Source organism: Centropristis striata, chromosome 9 (assembly GCF_030273125.1).
Source record: "Centropristis striata isolate RG_2023a ecotype Rhode Island chromosome 9, C.striata_1.0, whole genome shotgun sequence".
NCBI lineage: Eukaryota > Metazoa > Chordata > Actinopteri > Perciformes > Serranidae > Centropristis > Centropristis striata.
Window position 1 is genome coordinate 20,620,855 of NC_081525.1, and position 26,962 is coordinate 20,647,816.

Genomic DNA, 26,962 nt, shown 5'->3' on the forward strand with positions numbered 1-26,962 from the left:
CATGCATATCAGAATAATTTAAAGGATGATATAACCAATAGAGCTTTAACTATTTTAGAAAAATACACAAGTAGATACTTCTACATTTACTTAATTAATTCATCATTCATTTTGTCAACTTATCATGTCCAGTTGTTGTTAACACTGTGTCAGAGAAGCTGCTGCTCTGTATATGTAAAGCAGGTGGACAAAGTTTTTGGAACATCTTTCGAAATAATTGAACAATGCACTAAAATGTGCATTAGAACCGAGTCAACACAAATAAATGATATAGTAGTTTCAACTAAAATTGAATATTTTCAAGGTAGCATTTATTGCATTGCTAATGTTACACTGTTCAGTATAAAGCCATGTTTATTACGTCAACTGTAAGAAAATACAATAGTGTTTGTAATTCAGGTAATATAGAGTATTTAACCCAATTTCAATTTCAATTCCACCTCTATTTTGTCACTATTTTATTGCCTATGTTTACTCTAATTGTGCATAGTTGTCATTGGGTGATAATTAAAATTAGCTGTCCTTTTTCCTGCTATCTGCTGTTGCAATAACTAAACTAACAGCTCTCTCTGCTCTCTCTGCTCAGCTCCGTGTGTGCCACACAACATACAGACCCACCTCGACTGTCTGCCTGGTGTCCTCAACGTTACCTGGGAGTCGACAGGTGACTTTACTATGTTCCGTGCCTCAGTGGTGAGCGGCAGTGGTCATGTCAATGTCTGCCCGACGAATAAGCATCACTGCGTAGTGCGCAACATGCAGTGTGGTCTGACCTACAATGTTACAGTGGTGGCCCAGGATGAGGCCTGCAACAGCTCCCACAGCCCCACGGAGCAGGTCCTTACAGGTGAGTCAAGCTCCAGGTGATGGTTCCAAAACATCTGATTACTAACAGATTGAGGTTTAAAGGGCATGTCTGTCTTTGTATCTGTGCTGGTGTAATGACTAGTTGGCATTAGTCAATCTATAGCACAATAATCTCCAACTATTTAACAATTGCTTAATGTCCTGCTTTTCTCTGTTTTATATCATGCTAAACTGAATATCTCTGGGGTTTGTATTGACATTGTAAAGACAAAATGATTGACCAATTAATATATTGGCAGATATATTCAGCAGATTAATTGAAAATTAAAATAATCGTTAAATGTGCTATCGAAATGTCTGAAAGAGATTGAAAAGACAAGGGGCAAAGTTTGTTTCAACCTTAAGAAAACCAGCAAAAAAATGGAACGTTGAGTTGTGAGGCCTTCAAATGACAGCAGCAATGACTTTTTGTAACTTTTTTCCTTTTTTCTTTCTAGAAAATATCCAGTAATTTTTTTAAATGAGAGGCTTTCACAGTTTTCGAGCATTAGTCTTCTTTTATCCTCACCTCATCTTCTGCTCTTCTTCCACTCTTCCTCTCAGCTCCTTGCCCTCTCCCGACCTTCCTTCCTGCTGTCGACTGTGCCACAGGTGTTCTTTCTGTAACCTGGAACAACAGCATGCCTGGGGTCGTGTACACGGTGTCGGCAGTCGACGCTGCAGGTCACCGACACAACTGCAACGGCACGAACGCCGGCTGTGATCTGACCATGCTGGAGTGCGGGACAGAGTACAATGTTTCCATCACGCCATCCAGGGATGGATGTGTGGGCGAAGACAGCCCAACACAAATGATCAAGACAGGTAAGGATAAAGAATATCTTAGTTTTACTTGGATTAAGAGGCAAATGTACACTTACTTTTATTTTTTTCTGTTTCATTCAATTTGATCCTATTTTTTATCTTCTATTTTATTTTACAATTTTCTGTATTAATGTGTGTTTTTATTCTGCTTTAAGTTTCTTTTATACGTTGTTTGAGTGCTTATTTATTTATGTTGTATGTACAGTACTCAGCAGCAGTAGTTACATTAAGTTAATTATTTAAGTTCGAGAAAAGGGGTAGGGCTGTTTAAGTGTATGCTTCTCCAACTCCTTTTCAGACAATTAATATTCATTTAGCTTATTGAGAATGTTTACATGTTTATTGGTTATTCTTATGTGTTAAAAAATCGAAATCGATGTAAAATCATTATTCTAACACAGAAGCAATACTCTCCTGATTATTGACAATGTGAAAACATTTAAGATTGCACTGACTACACCATGTGTAATAAAACAATTGTTCATGGTAACCTCCAGTTCCCTGCGTACCACACCTGTCTGAAGTGGAGATCGACTGCCTGACAAACTCCGCCTGGGTGATCTACAATGAGTCTGCTGGAGCCGAGGAGTACGTCGTCATGGCGACAGACAGCCTGGGTGATGTCCAGACATTTGAGTGTAACTCCTCGTCAGACGGGATGTGTGCTCTGCCGCCGCTGATATGCAGCCAGAACCTCACCTTCACCATCAAGGCCCGCGACCAGCAGTGTCCCAGTGCACCCAGCAACGCTGTCACAGCTGAGACTGGTAAATAAAAAAATACAATGAGAAACATATAAACATATAGAAAACAATATTTATATTTTAAAAAAACCAACAACAACAGGAAACTACTGTTGGAGCAAACACATATTGTACTGTAACTGCTGATATTATCATTGTCCGTGTAGGTTGGCTTCAGTTTATATTTTCTGTTTCCTGAATGAGTTTTGCTTCTTAAAATTATGTCTTACTCATACAGCTAGAGACAAGGCAGCTAAAGGGAAGGTGCAGAAACTGGTTTGTATTAAAATATAGAGTTTAGGTTATGTCACTGGTAGGCAGCCTGCTGCTCCAGAGCTGCATGTGGCTCTTCATAAAATGGTTTTCTTTAGGTATTTTTCATTTATCATTGGTGTAGGCCTAAAGCAGTGCCTTAACCTCTAAATTTTGCATTTCTTCAGTGTTCAGCTTCTCATTCGCACTTTGGTCCTCGCTGCATTCTGACAAAAGATTATTAATAAATGCTTATTAAGATCTATTAGTTATGCTGGTAGGCTAACTAAATTTCTCTGTTTTGGCCAACAATGGCTCTTTTGTTAGTAAATGTTGCCGACCCCTGGGTTAGGTTAACTTACTTTTATTTATTCCTATAGGTATATTTGGTTTGCTGTATCCCATTTTACAAACAGACAACAGAACGACGTGATAAAAGAATGATAAGAATACACATGGCTCCAAAAATCACTGAACCACAAATCAAATAAATTAACATATTGATAAATAAATAAACACTGATTCTGTAGCATCCGGGCAATAATGCCATGAGTTGTTTATGTGAGTGATGGCTGCTGGAACAAAGCTGTTTGTATACCACTTTGTTTTAAACCTTGAGAGTACAAAACCTCCATTCAGAAATTCAATCCAATTTAGCTTTAATCAGGGTTTTTTAAGTGAAACGTGCGATTTTTCACACACTTTTTTTTAGAACATCTAGCCTCCAATAGCAGCTGTAGATGTTGATTTTGTGTATACTTTTAATGTATAGTTTCTGTAGTTCATAAATAAAGGCTTAATACCATACAAAAGGTGAGAGTTAGGAAGTTTATATTTGGATTTGAAGTTTGAATTGTACCTCACAATGCTTCTCCTTCCACAGCTCCCTGCCCTCCTCAGGATGTAATGAATTCAGTGGGCTGTGATAATCTCACGGTCAGCATCAGCTGGTCGGCCGATCCTGGTGCGATATCGTACACCGCCACGCTGGAGCAGATAAGCGGAGGCACCTACTGCTGCACAACTTCAGACACCAGCTGCGACATCACTGATCTGCCATGTGGAGAAATGTTCATTTTGCTCGTCATGGCTGAGGGACGAACGTGCAACAGCTCCCAGAGTGAAGGGCAAATCCTCAGGACAGGTACATACTGTACATGTCACACACAGTTGTCAAAAGAGTTACAGCTACATACTTCAGGATTGTGAAATAGGATGGGAATAATTAAGCGACGATTGATTAATGGTCGTTAAGAATTTGGTCGATCTCTGTATTTTATCTATGACTGGTATCAGTACTCACTGAACTGAAACACGGCCGATCGTTCAGTTTTGAGGCCGTACGTGAATAAGCCAGTGAGCTGAGAATTAAATTGGATAAAGCTACAGTTTGCAAAATGAAAGTTGGAATTAAAATTATAAAACACACAGAAATACAAGAGTATTACTTTGAGCAAAACTAGCATACTGTATCAAAACCTTGCTAGCATGAATTACTAGGTTTAATTTTACCCAAAACGTATTTAAACACAAAACACACTTAAATATGCAAGATTACTGTGAAAACTAACCTCATGCCTCTTCAAGGGCTAAAACATAAAACATTGAACTCCTTGATGTTATCTTTACAGTTTAATCTCATGAGTTAGTTTTACAATCGACAGGAAGTCTCTTTTTGTCCTTTCAAAATAAAATTGCCCGTTATCAAAACTCAATAAACAATTAAAATGAAAAAAAAAAACACAACACATTTATGTTTATATTGACCTCTCCCCCTCAGTGCCATGCGTTCCCCAGAACCTCCAAGCCAGTCTGAGCTGCAGCGACAATGTGGCCTCCATGACGTGGAACCACAGCAGGGGAGGACAGTATTACCGAGTGAGGGCCGTGGCTGCCGACGACCACATGCACGAGTGCAGCTCTCATGAGAACAAGTGTGACCTGACAGATCTGCACTGTGGAGAGTATTACACAGCTACTGTGATGGCAGAGGACAGCGACTGCCAGAGCAACCAGAGCGACAGTGTGACTATCAAGACTGGTGTGTAAAGACTTTTGAGAGTATTTTGGAATACTAATATCACAAGAAAATTATCCAAAGCAGCATAAAAAAAAATATTCTCACATTCATGCAATTAATTTATTTTGCTCAAGTTCCTGCAGGTAGGGCTCAGTTTTGAGTAAGTTGGTCCAGCTCATGCAGTTTGCAGAAACAAAACAGCAAACTTACAGTAAAAGTTTGCACAAATTTTGTGATATCAAATTATTTTTGCTGTAAAGGAGAAGCTTGGCACAAGTCTTAAGTGTAAAAACAAGTTTTGGTTAGCAACGACGCCAGGAAGCTACTGCATCTAGACAAGAAAGGAAAAAATTAAAATCACACTATGATCATTTAATACATTTTTTTTTGTGAAAATGAGAATATGAATAAAAAATTGATCATTAACCATAATGCAATTGCAATATCAGCATCAAATCATGCAGCTTTAGTCAGCTTCATAAACCCCTGTAAAAACAGATACTTTGTTTTTTGGTCCTGGTCGGTGGATTTTATTGCCTTCACGGAGATCCAGGCTAGCCATTTCCCCGTTTCCAGTCTTTGGATGCTAAGCTAAGCTATCTGGCTGCTGCCTGTACAGTAGCTTCATATTTAACACACAGACTTGATAGTGGCATCGATCTCATCTAACTCACGGCAGAAGATTAAAAAGTGCATATATTATGAAACATGATGGTGACAAATGTGACCAAAGAAGACTTACTTCAACACATCTTCTTTATGTCTTCTTACTAGTGCCGTGCACCCCAGAAAACGTCTCCTCTGTGGTGGACTGTGAGGAGAATACTCTGACTGTGTCCTGGTCTGAGAGCTCAGGAGCTGACTCCTACATCGCCACAGTGCAGGACAGTGTAGGTCAGACCACAACCTGCCAGGGCACGACTGAGGGCTCCTGCGATGTGGCGGGACTCGGCTGTGGTCAGATCTACCATGTCTCCGTGGTGTCCTCTGATGGATACTGCGACAGCCCGCCCTCTCCTGTGGTCAACACACCTTCAGGTAGGACAGAGAGTCAAGTCATAAAGGTATATAATGAAGTTAGAGGCTTGAATTAGACTTGAAATAGATTATAAGGCACAAAGAGGAAATGGTAAATACTTGAAATAAAGGCTGTCCTAGTTTGTCTTGGCAATGAGGAGATTCAGCAACCCTTTAAGATTATGGAACCATTTCAAAATCTGAATGGATAATGTAAGAATGTCTTTTTAATTTTCCTAAAACCAAGATTTAGTCTTACAAAAATCAAATAACTTTCATGTTTTGCTTTGTAATTGTACAAAAAGTTATAAAATTATATTCTAAATACCAGTTTCCTCAGTATACAGAATACTTTTTTCATATTTGTGAATACAAGAAGCATTGATGTTGCTATTAGTATTAAAGGACAACCTAAACTAGATGTCTTGCCAGACATCGGGACAATGTAGTAATGTACAGTCATGGAAAAAAATGATAATTTATAATGATTTTGGTTATTATCAAGAAAACCATGGAAAATGGCTAAATATCAGCTCTTAAATTCAACTCTTATGAGCTATTTTTGTTGTTATCATTATATTTTCCAAATAATTGTACTTTAAAATGAATAATACATTGAAGAAAACAATGGTCTAAAATTTTTTTCCAAGACTGTATTTAAAGTTAACTATGTCGTAACTTTCGTAATGGTCCTGCCTGTCCTCACAGTGCCCTGTAAGCCGTCACATATCAGTGCAGTGATGGACTACTACACGCAGACAGCCGAGGTGGCGTGGTACCCCAGTGATGGAGCTCTGTGGTATATGGCTATAGCCACCACCGCGTCGGGCCACAACGTCACCTGTGAGACAAACACCACCAACTGTGTCCTGGAGGGGCTGCTCTGTGGGCAGAGCTACTCTGTCTACGTGAAAGCTGTGGGACCAATCTGCAGCAGCATGGCTCATATGATGGGACAACTGGTCACCGGTGAGCGACGGCAGCGAAGTCCCCCTCTACAGAATAATGTATAGATAGATAGATAGATAGATAGATAGATAGATAGATAGATAGATAGATAGATAAATAGAACTTTATTGTCTGTCACGAGTGACAGAAATTCGTTTTTGACAGGCTCATATAAAAAATACTAAGAAACAAACAAACATTAAAAACACAAAAATGTGTACAATCATGCTAAAAAAGAGGAGGGGGGGGGGGGGGCTGTTAAAAGCAGCATAGAGTTCATTTTTTATTGTTCAGGGTGGTTATTGCAGAGGGGATGAAGGATTTTTTCTCATTCTTATTTACTCATCAACACTTTGCTCCATCTTCTCTTCCAGAGCCGTGCATCCCTGAACACATCACCACTCAATACAGCCTCTCGATCGCCCAGGTGATGTGGGACTTGACACCTGGTGCTTCCTACTACACAGTTGAAGGCGTAACAGAGCAGGGCCTGACGGTCACCTGCACTACCAGCGACACTTACTGTCCCTTGTACAACTTGGCCTGTGGCCAGATGTACAGCATCAACGTCACAGCGAACAATCACGTGTGTCAAGGCTTGTCCACCTCCACTGAATCAGTTACGATTACGACAGGTGAGAAAACGTGTTGATAGAAGATGCATCTTTGCACTTGTTAGGTTCTTAACAGATAGAGGACTTTCTTTGATGATGTCAGCAGTGGTAGCTTCACTATTGAAAAGATGAGGGTTGCGATGGGAGAGCTCCAGAACTTTATAAATTATTAATTTATCAATTCTTCAACATAAAAATGATCTGAAACTATTCTGACAGTTGTTTATGTCAAATATCAAACAACAATACAAAATTTCTAGTATTCATACTTCTCAAAAGTAAAGATTTGCTGCTTTTCTTGTCCTTGATGATAATAAACTAAGTATTTATAGGTTTAGGAATGTTGGTCAGGCAAAAAAAAAAGACGTCTGAAAGCATCACCTTCAGTTTAAGAAATTGTAATGGAAATTTACCCTGAAATGATACCTCTGTTAATCAGGGAAATGATCTGCAGATTAACTGATTAGGAAACTGATAGTAAGTATGGAATTTAGGCAGAGGGAATTTACTCAAATTTGGCACAAGCCCCCACCTGGACTCAAAGATGAAGTGATTTTGGAGGACAAAGGTTAAAGTCACTGTGACCTGAAGTTTTATATTCAATCAATGGTCAATGTTACTGTGACATTATAATATTCTGAAAAAAAAAAATTGCAACTTGACTGGTTTGTGGAGGCATACAGTGACAAGGCGGTAAATCTAGTAAAAATAAATGTCTATATGGTACTGATATTACATTGCAAAGTATCAAAAATAAAAAGAGTCATAATGATAAAGTGTATTTCTTTCATGCAGAATAGATGAAAAGAAAAATGTAATTCTTCAACCTTTTCTGCCTATTTTTCCACCCTTAGAGCCCTGCCCGCCTCAGAATGTGCAAACCAATGTGCAGTGTGAGAACGACTTGGGAACCGTGTCATGGGAGGCAAGTTATGGTGCGGTGGGCTACAGTGTGCAGCTCGCTGGGCGTGACAGCCACTCTCTGTCCTGTTACGCCACCAACACTTTCTGTAACGTAGAAGGCCTTCACTGTGGAGTCGTCTACTACACCAACGTCATCGCCATCGGAGAGGCACACAACAGCAGCCTCTCCACTACCGTGCTGCTCGTTGCAGGTATGGTGTATATGTTCACTGGCTTCTTTTTAGCCAGATATTATGCTGAATACTCTTTGCCACACCTTATTCCGGCATTCTTCCACTGCAGCTAGCAAAAATAAACACAATGCAAACAATACAGTTATCAAATTTACAAACTTCTCCTCCTGACCTCCTCCACCCCTACACACCATCCCGAAACCTGAGGTTCTCTGACACAGGTCTGCTCATCACCCCCTGCACCAAACTAAAAACTTTTGGGGCTCGTGCCTTCAGCTTCGCAGCCCCCACCCTCTAGAACTCTCTCCCAGCCAAAACCCGAAATGCTGCCTCCTTGGACATTTTCAAAAAACTTCTCAAGCACCATCTGACCACAAAGGCTTTTCGACTCCCTTAATCCACTCAACCCGTCATCGGTGCCCAATTTTTTAGTCATCCTACAATATTGTACTGTTTTGCAAAGCGTCCTTGGGTTGCTTTTTATTATTATTATTGAAATAATTAAAACGTAAGGGGGGAAATGCAAATAAATTCACACAATGACTACATGATGATTTTTTGTGAGAAATGTTCCATCCCTTCTGTCTCTAGCTCCCTGTGCAGCTGTAAATCTAACAGCTTCTTCAGACTGTGACAACAACACAGCTGAGATCTCCTGGAGTCCGGGCAGTGGAGATAACTCCTACATGGTGTCTGCCATTGGAGAGGATGGCCACCAGGATTCCTGTGAGTCCACTGATCAGCAGTGTGAACTGACTGAGCTGCAGTGTGGTCAGACGTATAACGTCAGCCTTACAACCATCAGCGACCAGTGCCAGACTAAGTCACCCACTGATGTCACCTTCAGCACACGTGAGTTGAGAAACATCTCATCCCAGAGTAGTGAAAGTTGAGTGAATGTGGACACTGATGCTTAATTAAACATGTTTTCCAGGGCCCTGTAAACCTCTGCGTGTTGGAGTGGACCTGCAGTGTGGGACGAGAACAGCCAACATGTACTGGGAAGAAAATGAGAGAGTGGAGCTCTACATGGCTACTGCCACCTGCAGCAGGGGAATGACTCTGCAGTGCAACTCCACCAACTCCACCTGTCAGTTCTCCAACTTGTACTGCGGAGAAACCTACGAATTCTCTGTGACTGCATACAGTTACATGTGCTACAGTGAAATCAGCAGCACTGTGGAGATTCAGACAGGTAGGGCTCCACAGAAATGGAATAATCCTCCTGATCGTGCATGTTTATCATCATCACAGTTTAACAAAATATTATAAGTGCTACATTTGTGTTTTATTACTTTTTTAAAAATTAAAATAATGCAATTCTTGGCGGCTCCTCTAATTTGAATTTAAAGGTTTCTTTCTATACATTTTCTTTAATTTTGATGCAACATACCAAGAAAAAAAAACTGTATAAATAAAAAAATCAACCTAATTTAATCAAAACTGTAGAAAATACCCAAAATGTTATACTAGTGTAGGTCTTTATTGATTTTATTTTTTTATGTTATTTTTTAAATATTTATAATTTTATCTATTAAGTTGCTGTCTGTCTGCCAATTCTATGCAGTAACCAGCATTACTACTTTTCTGCAATTGAAACAATTGATTAATTATTTTTGAGAGAAAAGTTCAACAAATTCTCTTGTTCAATATCAATAACTACATGTTGTTGTAATCTTCTGCAATAGTAAGCTGAACACTTTTAGGTTTGTTGAAGAAAACAAGCAGTTTGAATAAAAAAAACATTTCATGACATTTTAAAGAACAATAGAATAGAATTAAGTGATTAATCGATAAAAGAAAATACATGTTAGTTTGGGCCCTAATCTGCAGCAACAAATGAACAAGAAAATAAAATATCATTGTTTGACGTTTGTGTTTAACTCCACCTTCTCTAGGACCCTGTCAGCCAACTGGGCTGACTGTCAACGGGACATGTAACAATGAAACGGTGGAGTTGGAGTGGTCAGCGGCCGAAGGGGCATCAATCTACGTGGTGACAGCAACAGGAGACCTGGGATACACCACATCTTTCCAAACTGAAGAGACCACGGCAGAGACTGAGCTGCCCTGCGGACAACTGTTTACTTTCACTGTAAAAGCTCAAGATGATCGATGCGACAGCCCTGTGAGCATGTCCACACAATTCAAAACAGGTATGAGGCGTATTAATATTTTTCTCAAATGTGGCTGGCAGTATAGAAATATAAAAAACAAGGGTGCAATAATACATCTTCCCCTCAGGTCCCTGTGTGCCTGAGCATGTGCTGAGCCTCTCACAATGTAAGGACAGTACGGGCTCGGTCAGCTGGGGCCAAAGCGATGGAGCCGAGACCTACTTGGCCATCGCAGTTGGAATGGACGGCCACACCCACATGTGCCCCACCAACACCACCACCTGCACTTGGGACGACCTGCACTGTGGAGAGCAGTACACCGTTCACGTCATTGCCAACGACTACTTGTGCAACAGCATGCCGAGCAACAGCACCTCAATACGAATGGGTAAACAGGCTTTATTTAGCTTTTTTTTTTTTTTTTACTGTGCACTACGAGAAATCTAACTACCCTAAAATATTATGTCAAGAAGTTGACCATAGGCCACACATGAAAATGAAGCATATAGAGCTGAAGCGATTAACCGATTATCAAATGGACTGCACTTACAGTCATGGGAAAAATTATTAGACCATTGTTTTCTTCAATTCCTTGTTTATTTTACTGCCTGATACAACTAAAGGTACATCTGTTTGGACAAATATAATGATAAAAACAAAAATAGCTCACAAGAGTTCAATTTAAGAGCTGATATCTTGACATTTTCCAAGGTTTTCTTGATGATGATTTTAGTTATAATCAAAATGTACCTTTAGTTGTACCAGGCATTAAAATGAACAAGAAATTAAAGAAAACAAGGGTGGTCAAATAATTTTTCCTGTATATATCGCTTTTCTAGTCTTTGCGACACCTCAAAGCACTACACCGCACTTTACACACAACTACCGAGGCTACCCTAAACTGTACAAACTGTCACCACCATTCATTCATATACCGACGAACACAGCATCGGAAGCTACTAACACACGTAGACTGCCATGGTCAGGGATCAAACCACCGACCTTCTGATCAGTGGGCGACCACTCTACCAACTGAGCCACTTTCAGCCACTGTTTTCAATTTTTGAAAATGAAATAATCGTTTGAAAAAGCCAAATGTTCCTCAGAAATGAAAAACAAATTAATATTTGTTTACTGTTTTAGCACCCTGCATTCCTCAGAACTTGGAATCATCTCTGAACTGCACTATGAAGGTAAATATTTTACTTCTACAATGAAGTTCCTCCTAATTATTAAACTAACTAAACAATGTCACCATTTTTGTATTAAAGAGACTATTCATTACTTTTTTTATAAACTGACAATAAATTTAAAGCTATTTTGATCTGTTTCTAAGGTGGCATCGCTGACCTGGAATGCCAGCGACACAGCTGAGTATTACATTGTAACAGCAGAAAGCAGCAGTGGCCACAAAGTGCCGGTCAGCACAGACGACACCTGGACCTTCATTTCTGAGTTTGACTGTGGCCAGGAGTACTTCCTGTCTGTTCAGGCGGCAGACTCCGAGTGCACGAGCCTCCCAAGTCAACCATCGGTGATCAAGTCAGGTAGATTCCTACTGCTATTCACCTGTTTTTCAGATATCTGTTTTATTGTCAAAAGAAGTTGATATGAGGGATTTATATTCCCTATTTGGAAGCTACTATAGGAATATTTATATTTTAATTACTGCTACATTTCTTTCTTATCTCCTTGAATTCAATTACATTACAATTACAGTTCAGTTCTATTTAATCAGTTCAATTTTAATCATTTGTTTTCTTGTTCTTTCAGACTTTCAAACTACATACATTTGGAAGATGTTTAACTGAGAAACTGTAGTTGACAATAGTTAACATTTTTTGATACATTTTGCATCTTTCATGACCCATTATCACATTTTCCTCATTTCCTAGATATCCTGAAATCATAAAAGTTATATCAAAGGCATTGAAGACCTGTACAGCCTAAATCAACCTCTGAGAAACCCACCCAAACAGCCACGATTGTTTACATTGCATGTCGAAATTTTATGGTTACATTCATTAGCCATATTAACCCTCCTATTATGTTGCGGGTCAAATTGAACCATTTCAATGTTTAAAAAAAAAAAAAAAAATCTTAAAATGATTTTTGCATAAAAATAAAAAAGTAAAATAAGTCATGTGAAACTATTGTATTTTATGTGTAGGTCTTGTCAATGTACATAAAAAAAAAGTTTTAACATGCATTTTTTTAAATGAAAAACAAGTGAATTATCCTCATTAAACCATGATTTGAGAGAGGTAAAGAACACCATTGCATTAAATCTTGATTGCAATGGTTAGTAATGGAGTTATTCATGAAATATAAACAATGTTTAATGGGATTTCTGACACTTTTGGATAATTAAATATGCCCTGGGTCAAACTGATCCATGAACATTATTGCTGTTTCTGAGAAACAAACATAACAGGAGGGTTAAGTTCAATTGTTAAGTTAGGTGGGTTTTTATTTTTAGTGAATAATACCTACTCCTTTTGTGTAAGGTCATCTTTCAGTTTGTATGTGAGTCTCTCATAGTTATTTCAACATTCAGCCTATTCTCCTCCTTCCCTCAGTGCCCTGCCCTCCCACCGGTGTCACCAGCTTCATGAACTGCCTCTCTAACATCGCTGTGGTCTCGTGGACCGGCTCGGCTGGGGCGGACTTCTACACCGCCACAGTGACGCAGGAGGACGGCCAGTCGAGCAGCTGCTGGTCTGACGACGGGCAGTGCGGCATGCCAAACCTCCAATGTGGACAGAACTACACAGTGACTGTCGTCGCCTCGAACGAGAAGTGCAACTCTGACCCCAGTGAGGCCGACACGCTGCAGTCAGGTGAGGCATTCAGGGAAATCGTATTCACATGATAATATATAATGCAAGAGTATCCATCAGTGGACCACAGCGAGCACTGTGTTACCTCAGTCAGAGATAGTTACTTAAAATATATTTATTTGAATTATATCTTGAATTATCACTTTAAGAAACCATTTAAAATGGGTTAAAATGTATTTTAAGAATGAATCTTAAAATATGGTTTAGATATCCTTATATTTTTTTTATAAATATCCTTAGGGGAATAAAATGTATTAAATTATCTGCAAAATTATCCAGAGTGTTGTCTTATTGTTGCCTGTAATTGATTCCATGCTCCTTCTAAAATAAAAACCTTGTTTATATGATCTCAAACTTGTTGTCACTCCACAATTAGATAATTAAACTTAGAAAATTAAATCTGCTCTCTGTTTTTCTCCAGTTCCTTGTGTTCCTACTGATGTGGATGTGCAAATAGACTGCTCAACAAATGAGGCTCTCGTGTCCTGGAGTGCCAGCGAGGGGGCTCTGTCCTACAAAGTGACGGCTCAGAGCACACAGGGAGCCATGTCCATCTGCGAGAGCACAGACCTAATGTGCACCTTGACCAACCTGACCTGCGGGCATGCCTACTCTGTCCAGGTGGTGGCAGAAGATGATATTTGCTCAAGTTTACCAAGCCCGGCTACACTGTTCAGTTCAGGTAGAACAACTGGATGGACATGAATCACCTTTGGATGTTTCCATGTGAATGTGTCACTGACTTATTGTTCTTAGTGTGTACAAAAGTGTCCTCCAGTAAGCCGTTTCTTCCCTTCCTCTCTCAGTTCCCTGCACACCTAACATTGGCTCAGTGGTTCTGGACTGCTTCACCGACTCGGCCCTCTTGGACTGGGACTATGCCGAGGGTGCCTTGGACTACACAGCAACAGCCTGGTCCTCGAGTGGCCATGTTTCCAACTGTACCTCCAACTTCACCAACTGCGAGCTCAAGAATCTGCAGTGTGGTCAGACCTATAATGTGATCACTGTGGCCTCGAATGAAAACTGCAGCAGCCCTCCAAGCAACAGTTTGCAAGTGGAGTCAGGTGAGCTGTAAAAAAAAAAAGTAGAGCTCTACACTGATGTGGGGTTTTGTAAGAGATACACTGACTGAACATTTTAGCCAGAAGAGCTCAACCTGCTTCTTTAGCTTATATCAACAAGTTCTCCAACATAAACAACAGAAGAGGTTGCGTGTCAGTACACAAATTGTATTTCTACATTGTATTTGTCACACTGAAATATGATAGACCCCAGGAAGAATAGCTGCTGCTTTGCAAAAGCTATTGGGGATCTAAATAAAAACAAACAAACAAACGACATGTGCGGCATGTAGGTGCGGCTCGCGGTACAGTGGCGCATTCTAAAAATAACACACGCGTACGGTCCGCGGTTGTAAAAAAGGCTGCAGTATCTGTGGATTTATGTTGTAAAACCACTGACCTTAGGTTTAGGGCAAAAAACCTTCCTGGTAAGGCGTTATAAAAGACAGTTTAAACAGTAAATAAATGTACATTAATGCCGGAAGTGAAGTAGTTACCAGGGTCACGTGACTGCCGCAAGTTATGTAAAAAAACGTAAGTTACGTTCAAAAACGCGATTCACGTAACAAACGTAAAAAAATGGTTTGTTGGACCCATCCATCACCCCAGCCTCCAAACAAGCCCTTTCAAACTTTGCTTGGCTGTAAATCACTACTACGTCAGCAAGATGGTGGCCAACACATTACAGCAGATGGTGAAAAAGGGAGACATAGCTCATCTTTTGCTGCCTGTACACAGAACCTATATTGACATTTTTGATGGGAGAACAGGCTGGTTTATATATAATGTAATGTAAGGTGTTCAATAAAATATGTCTTATAAGTGGCCCTTCAGTCACCCTCCACCTGGCAGGTGCACAACTAGCAACATTGATTTAAAAAAAACTCTTTAGTGATTTTCTCGTCTGACTTTCCTTCCCCAGTGCCTTGTCCTCCTGAAGATGTTGTGTCTGTAGTGAACTGCTCTACCAACACAGCCCGTGTGGAGTGGCAGGCCAGCAGCGGGGCTGATTCCTACATTGTACAAGCCTTCGGCGTGGAAGAAGATGAAACTGGCTGCGAGACGGACTCACAGTCCTGCATCCTACCAGACCTCATGTGTGGCTTCACCTACAACATCACTGTGATTGCCATCAACAACGTGTGCAATGTCTCACAAAGTGCTGTGACACAGCTGCAAGCAGGTGAGGATGATTGAACAGATTTAAGACGTTGAGTCAGCATCATAGATGTCTCCGTTACAAGGTTAGGTTCGTTTCAGTTTCAGAAAAAAAAGAAACTAAACTAAAAACTAAAACTAGGTTTGTAAAAACAACAACAAAAACTAACTAATACTTTTGTATACTTAAAAACAAAATAAAATAAAGAAGAAAATACTGAAAATGTCTTTTAGTCTCTTTACAAAGGCATTGGTGCATGTTTATGGAGAGTAGGATGTTAACATGAATGAGTCAGTTGCCTTTACGAAGTGTTGTGTTTGTATTTTAATACCTATGCTGAATTACTAAAATCCTGACTGGCTGACTCTGACAAAAACTCCCCATATTATTAAAAACATTTTACTCATAATTATTTTTTCTTTAATACTAAAATTAATACTCAAACTAATAAAAACTTAAGTAAAACTAAACATTTAAACAACAAAAAACTAAACTGAAACAAGCAAACATACTTTTGAAGGTAACTGAGACTGAGCTGATTTTAAAAATAATTAAATTAAAAATAAAAACGAATGAAAATACAAATACATTATTAACTATAATTTCTATTTTTGTCTGTTTAGTCCCATGTGTACCGCAGCAGGTGGAGGCCAGGGTGATTTGTGAGTCTGGCGTTGTGGCGGTCTCCTGGGAGTCCAGTAAAGGGGCATCATCATACACCACAGTTGCCCAGGGCAACGGCGGCTACATGTCAGAATGTAACAGTAATGAGACAACGTGCCTGTTTGATGACCTGCTGTGCGGGCACAACTACTCGATCACTGTTAGTGCTTCAGATGGGACCTGCAGCAGTGCCGAAAGCTCTGCTGAGGAGCTCAGCACAGGTAGAATCATGTGTAAGCCATACTGCAGGTCATATTAAAGCTTTGTTTATATATTCTTTCACACCTGTCTGCCTGTCTGTCTTTCTGTCTGCAGTGCCATGCGTGCCACAGAATGTAACAGCAGAGATGGTGTGCAGCAATGGCACAGGCATTGTGTCATGGGAAGAAGGAGAAGGTGTGTCCTCTTACACGGTGCAAGCTTTTGGGCCAGATGGAGACAAGATTCAGTGTAACAGCACCACAACCAGTTGTCAGCTACCCAACATGCATTGTGGCCAGTCCTACAATCTGACAGTGACAGCTCAGGATGAACAGTGTGACACCAGCCATGCCTACCTCAACCTGCACTCAGGTAACTTTGTCAGTATGACAAGTGTCATTTTCCACAAGCTGAGTACTATGTGTCTGACATTGTTGAATGAATTAGACCAGTCAGATGATAATTATCTTTTTCTTTTCAGGTATTTACTTGTATAGACTCAACCTGTATTATTTAGCAATAGGAACTCTATCAGCTCACTGCTCATAGGGATGGGAATAATTAATCGATGATCGATAATTTTATCTATGACTTTGTATCAGTACTCACTGAACTGAAACAGTTCAGAGCAAACAGAGCGTTAAGTTCTGCCGATGTACGTGAATAAGCCAATGAGCTGAGAATTAAATTGGATAAAGCTACAGTTTGCAAACTGAAAGTTGAAATAACAATTATAAAACACAGATAAATATAACAGTATTAATTTGAGCAAAACTATCTTACTCTATCAAACCTTGCTAGCATAAATAGGTTTAATTTTATCCAAAACTTATTTAAACACAAAACAGACTTAAATATGCAAGATTACTTTGAAAACTAACCTCATGCCTCTTCGGGGGCTAAAACATAAAACATTGAACTCCTTGACGTTATCTTTACACTATAATCCCACTTGAGTTAGTTTTACGAGTAACAGGAAGTCTATTTTTGTCCTTTCAAAATAAAAAAGTATCCGTTATCAAAACAGGCTTTTGCATAGTACTGTAGTATATCTCTTTGATTTTGCCCATGTATGAATGCGACCAATCGATTAATTGATCGTTAACGTTATAGGTAATCAAGTTCTTCCGAACGCCCATCCCTAACTGCTCGTCTGTCCTCTTTCCCCTTCCTAGTACCTTGTAGGCCAACCAATGTCAAGGCTTCCCTACTCTGCCACACAAACTCTGCGGCAGTGACATGGGAGCGAGCCAGTGGAGCGCTCTCCTATCTTGCGGTGGGTGTTACAGCAGACGGAAGCCACCGGGCTGTGTGTAACAACACCATGGCCTTCTGTGATCTGACCGACTTGCAGTGTGGACAAACCTACAATGTGAGCGTGTTCGGCAAAGATGAGGCCTGTTTCAGTGCTGAGAGCGACAAGGTTTACGTGCAGACAGGTATTATAAACATTCATTCATTATCCATAACCACTTATTTGTATTTAGGATGCTGGGGGGGTTGGGCCAATCCCAGCTGACATTGGGCAAGAGGGTGCACATTGGACAGATCACCAGAATATCACAGGGCAGAAACATAGACCCTGTTTAGACTTGGCTTTAAAATGCGTCTTGGGCGTTCACAACAAGTGTAAACAGGGTCCAAGACACATGATCGGATCATTCAAACCACCAGCCGAGGTGCATTTGACCACATATTCTGTAGTGTAAACACTGATGAGTCCTGATGTGTCCCAGACAAGCACATAATAGGAAATACGTTACAATGCAAGCCGTGTGGTGGTTGTTTTGATGACACAACAGTTTGCTAGTCACAAATAATTTTGTCCTGCTAATGTAATTAATTGCAATAGGCCAGGTGTCGACATCCTTTACTAACAAGCATCCATATCCGACATCTTTTTAGCTAGCCCGAGAAACACTGTTTAAATTGAGTTGACTCGAGTTGTTGTGGCTGATTTTACCCAGCAGAAGTGATGTAGGTAAATCACGAAATCTGAACACAAGTGGTCAGCTGGACAGCCTTGGGGACGCCTGATACACACAGGTGTAAACAGCGATGTGTCTCATCTGTCCACTTGTGATCCAATTGCCCAAGACACATTTTAAAACCAAGTCTAAACAGGGTCATAGAGACAGACAACCATTCCTGCTCATATTTACACCTAAGTTAGAGTCACCTACTGTAAACATGGGGGGAAAATACGAATTGTTATGTGACTTTCTAGAAATCTTGGAGACAGTTTTATTTTTTTGTTGCATTGTGATGAATGGAGTTGTTGGTTCCAGAACTGCTTTTCTCCAGTTCAAAGAAATCTGCTTTTTCTTTTAAGTTTTCTTTTGATCCTTTGAACTTTAATGTTGCTCAGAAACAAGATAAAAATTGCTGGTAGTTTAACAATATCATACTTTATAAGTGCTTCTTTGCTTCTCTGCCTCTCTACCCCTCAGCTCCTTGTGCACCGCAGGACGTGACTGTTGACTCACAGTGTGATGATGGTGCCATGACTGTGTCCTGGGCCACTAACCCCGATGCACACCACTTCGATGTGCTAGCAGTGAGCAACACCGGGGCGAGACACTACTGTCACACCAACGGTACTGCCTGCAACATCACTGATCTACCATGTGGACGGAGCTACAATGTGACTGTGGTGTCTGGGAGAGATGGCTGTGAGAGTGAACCCAGCACTATGGTGCAGACCTCCTCAGGTAAATTTAAAATGCAAAATTGCAAATGCACACTTAGCAGACTCCAGAGTCTTCACAATGTGGAATTTTGTTTGCTTAATTGTCACACAAAAGTAAAACATTAGAGGGAGTTACATGCTGTAATTATTTTTTCTTATTCTTGGAAAGAAGATGAATGTGTGTATCAATTTTATCACCTGTTAAACAACTATATATGATACAGGTTAACTGCCATTGTGAAACAAACATGCTATGTGTCTGAGATAATATTTCTTACCATCAGTATATTTCTGGAGAATGTCGAAAAACAGTGAAGGAAATAAAAAGTAAAACCTGTAAAACATTCTGAATTTCCTCCACAGCTCCATGTGTGCCCAGGAACGTTGAGGGCCGTCTGGACTGTGTGTCAAACGACGCCTGGGTGGTGTGGGACGCTTCAGAAGGAGCCCTCAGCTACTTTGTTCTGGCCCAAGGGGTCGGAGGTCACAACTCCAGCTGTACTAGCACCTCCTCTCCCTGTAGTGTCCCGGATCTGAATTGTGCGACGCTTTACACCTTTCACGTCACTGCTATTAACGACCACTGCCACAGCAAAAACAGCACCACCTTTGAGCTTGAGACAGGTATTCACCAAAGGTTTTTTTAAAACAATCTAGCCTATTAAAGGGAAAGCTTTTCTGAAGCTGGGTTCAATGACTTACTCATCCATAGTCAGTGTGTGTACCTACAGTAGAAGGTGGTCGGCATGCCCCCAGTTTGGAGAAGCAGGCAGGAGTATCGGCAAGGATGCTCAGCAATGTACTGCTGCAGCAGCAAAAAAATAGTTTAGCCACCTACCTTAAAAAAAGGTCTATGTCAGTTTAAGTGAAAGCTATATTTACAATATCTTCACCACTTCACCTTGCCATCTGATAGTTGTGTTAGGTTTACGTGGGGGAAACTGAAGCCATTGCCTATGTGCTCTAAATAACCACCAGACTCCTTTGACCGAATCAATAATTTTACCTTGTACATCATGGGAATTGGTTTACTGCTGCCTTGACTCACACCTAAACAAACAACTTCCATATTCTGCAAAGCAAAATTTTCATTTTTATGAAAGGAGTTTTGTGACTGGATTGGATGTTGCTGGTTAAAGGTATTCAACATTTTGCAAAAAGCAAAGATTTGATTAAAAAAATAGGGAAAAAAAGCTTTAAATTTGTCCAGAAAAACTTTTTCCCCATCTCAATAATCATCTTGTGACCTCTGAAATTAATTTTGTTACCCACTGAAGAGGTCCTGAACCAGAGGTTAGGAAATTAGTTTGAACTAATCATCTGCAATATAATATAGGATTTGCTCTCATTTTTAAGGAATACATTTCATTGTCCTAGTACTTGTTACTCTGTTCAATGACAATAAAGTTGAATCTCATCCCATCTCATATCAAAAGTAGTCAGTTGATTTAAAGGGTTAAAAAGGATTAATGCTATGAATCACCTATGAAGTCTTTTAACAAGGCAGCCTTTCTGAAAGATTAAGTAGGACATGAAATTAAGATAGGATGCTTACCTTTTTTTTATGTACTTGACACTGACAGTTTTTCCAAGATATTTGTTAATTATTTTATACTGCTAGTGTTTTCTGAAACACATTTTCTATTTCCTGTCCTGTCCTGTAGGTCCTTGTGCTCTAACATCCATTAGTGCAGTGGCACAATGTGACAGCGACACAATCCTTGTTGAATGGGAGATGACGGAGGACACACCGATCTACCTGGTGACAGCCGAGGGCCACGACCAAAGCCTTATTTCCTGTAACAGCTCCTCCAACTCATGTGAACTCTCAGATGTTCACTGTGGCATGCATTATAGCATCATAGTATCAGCTTCTTCTGATAAGTGCAGCAGCCTCAGAAGCCCACCAAAGAAGATCAAAACAGGTATTTTTCAGCTTACCAGTAGAGTCTGATTCACTTCCTCACTCACTGAATGTTTGCGATGCTACAGTAGATCCACAGTTAACGTATTGAGTTAATAAGTAGGAGTATTCAAAATGCTTACGTGCATTTAAAGAAGATATTATTCCTCAAGTGTAAAATCTGGGAATTTTATGGATTGATATTGGTTCATTCAAACAAAAATCAATTTTAATCTAAAAATAGGTTTGTTTTTTTAAATCTGATGAAACTACAAATTGTACAAAACAGAGAATCTTGTATGATTCTGCACCATGGATTGCACCATTCTTTGCTGGCTGGAAAGCTGTTAAAAGCAGGTCACTGTATACAATTATAACGTTTTTCTTTTGAAATATAATAAGAATCATTCCATGTTTAGTATAAGAATGTGTTTTTTGTTGTTGATATGCATAACTATTCTACAAAAAATGCAGCAGCAGGGCATCTTATATTGCCCCAAACAAGAATGTACTCAATCCAATGTAGTCATATGTCGAGCAATGGATGAATTGTGGTATTTTATGTTGTATGAGAGGTTATATGCCATGTCATGTCTTTTGTTTGCGAGTGGTATAGAAGCTAACAGGGATCCTTATGAACAAAAAAAAAAATCATAAAAATCTACGGTTATTTTGTCCTCAGCGCCCTGTATCCCAGACAGTGTGACAGTGGAAGCATCATGTGAGGACAATGGAGCCACAGTGATGTGGGGACACTCCCCTGTGGCCACATCTTACCTTCTGACAGCCACAGGAAGGGATGGACATGTTGCAAACTGCACCACCTTAGTGAACAACTGCACCCTCACTGATCTGCGATGCGGACAGCCGTACGCCTTAAACATCACGGCCAGCGGAGACCACTGCACCAGCCCAACCTGGACTTCATCCTTCAGAACAGGTAGAGATAAAATAACACATTTTAGTTTAGTTGATCTCAACAGAATAATCCACTCAGCATCTTTCTTTATTTTTTTTATCTGATTGTATCAAGGTTTGGACATTTTTTCGGACCGAATAAGGATTAAACAGGCATTTTTAACAATGTTCTGTCATTTTTATAGAGAATACAATAATCTTATAGTGGATACAATATTCCTTTTATTTACAAAGTATTGAAATCGTCACTTGCACCAATAAAAAAAAGTCAATTTTTTTAAATGCTTTAATGGATTAATAACTAATTCCTGGTGTTTACCACGATGTTTCACTGACAAACAGACAGTACTTCATTTTACACTTAACATGTCCCCTCTCTTGATTAGATTAATGCATAGTGCTTCTTTTGTTGCTTACTCTCATAACAAACAAGAATGTGATTTTCTCTCTGTCGCCACAGTGCCCTGTGAGCCTTCCGGTCTTTCAGTGGATGTCGACTGTGAAACCAACTCTGCTGTGCTGTCTTGGAGTGCCAGTGAGGGCGCTGTGGAGTATTTTGGCTGTGCCCAATCTATGGATGGGGACGCACTCTATTGCAATAGCACTGTCGATTCCTGCATAATTGAAGACTTGGTGTGTGGCGAGATCTACAATTTCTCCGTTGAAGCCTCTGATGGCATCTGCAACAGCTCGTTTAGTCCACCTGTGCAAATGGGAGATGGTAAATATTAGACGATTAGAAGTTAACCTATCACAGTTTATTAAATTAGCTAATTGAGCACACATTTTTTTTATATAAACAAAATATGTGTGGAAACAAGTGTTGGAATGTTAGCTCTAGTCCTGTGTGCAAGAATTATATTTATTTTACAGAAAAAATATCTTGTATATCAGGAATTTGTATAATATATATAAAAATGGTATGTCTTGCAGAGGTATATTGTAATACAACAACAAACATAATCAGTTAATTGGTTGTAATTTTCCTTCCTTTTTATGATCTGCAATGTAGTAAATCTAGTCTTGTGATAAAGATATAGCAACAATTAGTATATCTTATCAAGATGTCCAGAGAGAAAGTTATTTTATGTTTAAAAATTTGTTTTTTTCTATAGTGATAGTGATATGTTTCACCATCAAATACATAGCAAAAAATGGATCTGGGCTAGTTCCAAAGGTAATATATTTTTGCTTTTTTCCTCAGCTCCATGCGCTCCAACTGCTGTGAATGTCCATATGCAGAGGATAGGCCAGGCTCACTGGGCCATGGTGTCATGGGACAGTGTCGATTGTCCCGATGTTGAGTACCTTGTCGAGATAACTGGCCGAATCCAGAACAACCCACAGGCCCTGATGGAGGTCTCTTCTTACTGGCTGCCCATGGCATACTTTGAGTTTCCAATGCCCTGCAGCACGGCTTATAACCTCACTGTACGCTCCAGAAACTCAGCCGGGGTCAGCGAGCCATCCAGTGCTTTAACTGGAGTCACAGGTAAAAAGATGTGTTTTATTTTCATTATCCGTTTTTTTTCTTAATAATAACCAAAATCATTATCAAGAAAACCACAGAAAATGGCTAGATATCAGCTCTTAAATTAAACTCTTATAAGCTATTTTTTTTGTTATCATTATATTTGTCCAAACAAATGTACCTTTAGTTGTACCAGGTATTAAAATGAACAAGGAATTGAAGAAAAAGGTTGGTCTAATAATTTCTTCCATGACTGTATGTACAAAAATTAATTTCACTTTTAGGGTTTAGGTTTATGTGATGTAAGTGCAAATTGGTAACACTGGTAAAAATGGTAACAATTGCTCAAATGTTTGCATACTGCTTTAAATGCTAAATAGGAGACTTGAAGTAAAGTGTGACAAAATAGTTATTATAAATGTTTAAAATTCAACATGTCAGAGTGCTTCCATTAACAGCACTTCTATTGTTTCTTTCCTAGTCCCCTGTGCTCCACAGAATGTGGAATACACTGCTGACACACAGTCTGTTGGACTTTCCTGGGATGCATCAGTGTTTGCCACATGGTACACGGTCTACAATGTGTCAGGGGCAGGCCGTGTTTCGCTTTGCAACACCACTGGTCTTTCCTGCCAGCTGACCAACTTCGATCCCAACAACACTGAAGTGACAGCCAGCAATGAAGTGGGAGAAAGCATCGCTAACAGAGATATTACAGGTCAGACGCAGGGTGAAAACATCGGCTGCACAACACAGGAAAATAGTCTGTGTGAGAGTATATTTTTGCATGAATTCAAAAGCTAAGCTGCTATTAAAACATCTGCTGATTGTTAACTCTTAGGAAAGTGACCTTGTGATCTATAGAAACATTTTTTATATAACCTCGGCAATGCTTACTCATTAGTAACCATGGTGACATGAATGTGATTAAGGGAATGTCCACTGACATATCAGCAGATATACAATGAGCTCCAGTTACACTATTAATGCAGAAAGAGTTATTTCTTTGTTTCCTCTTAGTGACACTAGAGGATATAAAGTAGAGGTGGGAATCACTAAAGGCCCCACAGTGCAATATTTTTGCAATACTTAAGTAAAAATACAATATTCTTTTATTCATAATTGCATATTTTGAATACTGCAATAACATAATTTGCAATATAAAGTGATTTACCACCTTGTCTGAGCTGTATATTGCATACCAAAAGGAAAATTTTGTACACGTCTGTTTCATCTTATAAGACTGGGTTTCCAAAACATGAAGATGAAATGAATCACAGAAAGCTTTTAGTATTTGAATCGCCCTCATAGTTTAAAAACAAACAAACAATAAAGGGTTTTAAGTATATAACAGCTACAATTCTGTCACTGCTGCCAAATCCAACCGGTGCTCTATTTAATTTAATCCCTTTTTATTGACATTTAAAATACAGTGTTTGAGATTTCTAACAAGAATGTCTTGTTTTCCTCAGGTCCAGTAAGAGCTCGCAAAAGAAGAGATTTGCGGATCCCTGAAATGTATGCCAATATTGGCAAAAGTAAGTGTAATTATATTGCATAACCAAGAAATAATGTGATACAAAGTAATGAATCATGAATCTGAGTGGGCTGCCCCTCTTCATCGATTAATCAACTAATCGTTTTGGTCTCAGTTGACTTAGATTTATTAAGTCAATTAGTTAATTTTTAATGATTTTTTCACAATGAGTGACTCATTTCCAAGAAATGTATGAGACATCTCTGGTAGACAAAGATTTAAAGGGGTGCTTTTGTAATTTGTGGGGAGGAATTCAGTTTTACAGATCTGTCGATTAAGCAACTAATTTATTGCATAAATGTTGACTAAGACTTTCTTTAGATCAGAACAGCCCTAGAATCTGAAATCATAATAGGCCTTTACAATGAAATAAATTCTAATTTATCACATATCTCTTTCTCAGATCTTGAAACCCCAAATAAGCCGAATGTCACAGTGTGTGGAGTTTCAATGCATGTGAGGTGGAACGCAGTAAAGGATGCAACTGGGTACATAGTTGTGATTGAGGAGAAAATGCAAGACCACCAGACCAATCCAACACCTATAGTGAGAACCGTGGAGAAAAATGTTTACTTCGAGACTCAACTCAAGGCGGGCACCACCTACTCCATCAGGGTGGCAGCCAGAAACAACATCAACCAAAGCAACTACTCCGAGCCAACAATAAAAGCCACCTTCAAATCATATGCCACAGATACACTTAAATAGACACTGGACTCAGCAGAAATACCATCATAAGAGTTATATTTTTGTTTTCTTCACTCTATAGCATCAATAACAGTTTTTAAGAGTTCAATCTCAAAGGACTTACGGGGGAAAACTGTAAAAAGCAACTAATTACAACTACAAAGCTACAGCAAATTTCTTCTTTTGGGGTATATCTTAATGTTTCAGAAAAACATGATCAAACCTGAGGAGAACCTTTAGATTCGAATGCTTATGAATCTTAGCAATAGCGTATATACATTTTTCAGAATTGTGGCTGGTATCATAGCATAACAAAGTATTGCTGAAATTCTATTTATCAAAATGGTTTCATTTTCAAGATAGGTTATCATATAATATTCTCTGGATGATTGTTAAACTAAAAAAGTAGTGTAAACAAATAAAGTGATAATTTATCATGCAATATTTTTTAAAACCATGCAGTATATTTTCTTTATGATGTACTATGTGACCTTTCATTTTGTGAACACTTTGACGGATCTTTTTTAACAATCCCAGAAATTAAGGAATAAAAGAATCTGTGAAACATAAACACCCTCTGTGTAAATATAAGTGTTGAAAATGTTTTGTTTAAAGCTGCAACTAATTATTGCTACCCTAGATAGATACACAGGTACTTAGTGGAAAAGGTTCTTTCAAAAGTACAATGGCAAGGTAAGTTTATTTCTATAGCACACTTAGGCCTAAGTTACTTTAATATTTAATATTTACTTCCACTCTTTTGGGCCATTTAATTAATTGATGTCTCATCATTCATACACATTCCTTATGTTGCAAATGTTATCAAATATTTAACACACTGACAGCTTTTCTACAGTAAATTATGGGTGTTGAAACTATTATCTATAGTAGCACCATTTATATAAAAAGGTCATTCAAAGTGCTTTACAGAGGCATAAAAATAAAAAATACAAGGGACATTAAAACATGTCAAAAGAATTAGAAGCTACATTAAAAACACAAATAAAATATAATGCTGAGACAGTAAACATATTTAGAAGGTTTTGAAAACAACTGAAACATGCTATTAAAATGATTAATTATGTATTGTATTGATGAGAAAGCAGAAAAATATTGTTTAAAGCTCTGCTTTAAATGAGCCGATAGTATGAGCAGACCTCAGGGACTCAGGGAGCTTGTTTCACAGGTGAGGAGTGTGGACACTAAATGCAACTTTACCTTGCTTAGTTTTGTTCCTGGGAACAGTGAGTAAACCTGTCTACGATGACCTTGTGTGGTTTACATCTTGAATATTACTTTTTGGTGTCCTACTTAGGGAAATGCAAAGGTCAAAACATTGTACTTTCACTCA

The 26,962-nt window shown here is 39.1% G+C and overlaps 1 protein-coding gene across 1 annotated transcript; it reads left to right on the plus strand.

Annotated features, from left to right (window-relative positions):
* Positions 1-756: 756 nt before the first annotated feature.
* On the plus strand, positions 757-26,169 carry LOC131977156 (uncharacterized). Its single transcript, XM_059340359.1, has 31 exons — positions 757-847; positions 1,411-1,671; positions 2,169-2,438; positions 3,550-3,810; positions 4,447-4,707; positions 5,461-5,724; positions 6,412-6,672; positions 7,026-7,286; positions 8,120-8,380; positions 8,954-9,214; positions 9,297-9,557; positions 10,261-10,518; positions 10,607-10,867; positions 11,623-11,672; positions 11,816-12,026; positions 13,059-13,319; positions 13,741-14,001; positions 14,126-14,386; positions 15,306-15,566; positions 16,166-16,426; positions 16,521-16,778; positions 17,582-17,845; positions 18,857-19,117; positions 19,459-19,719; positions 20,760-21,020; positions 21,681-21,938; positions 22,377-22,637; positions 23,121-23,408; positions 23,869-24,105; positions 24,860-24,925; positions 25,328-26,169. Exons 1-31 carry the CDS (start codon positions 757-759, stop codon positions 25,630-25,632), a joined length of 7,518 nt encoding a protein of 2,505 aa, XP_059196342.1. The 3' UTR covers positions 25,633-26,169.
* The last annotated feature ends 793 nt before the right edge of the window (positions 26,170-26,962 follow it).

Bases quoted from the DNA above. Each gene is read 5' to 3' on its own strand.
- LOC131977156 (XM_059340359.1), top strand. From the start codon at position 757: ATGCAGTGTGGTCTGACCTACAATGTTACAGTGGTGGCCCAGGATGAG. The intron at 15,567-16,165 runs GTGAGGATGATT...TTGTCTGTTTAG, and splicing joins TGTGACACAGCTGCAAGCAG to TCCCATGTGTACCGCAGCAG. The intron at 19,720-20,759 runs GTATTCACCAAA...CCTGTCCTGTAG, and splicing joins CACCTTTGAGCTTGAGACAG to GTCCTTGTGCTCTAACATCC.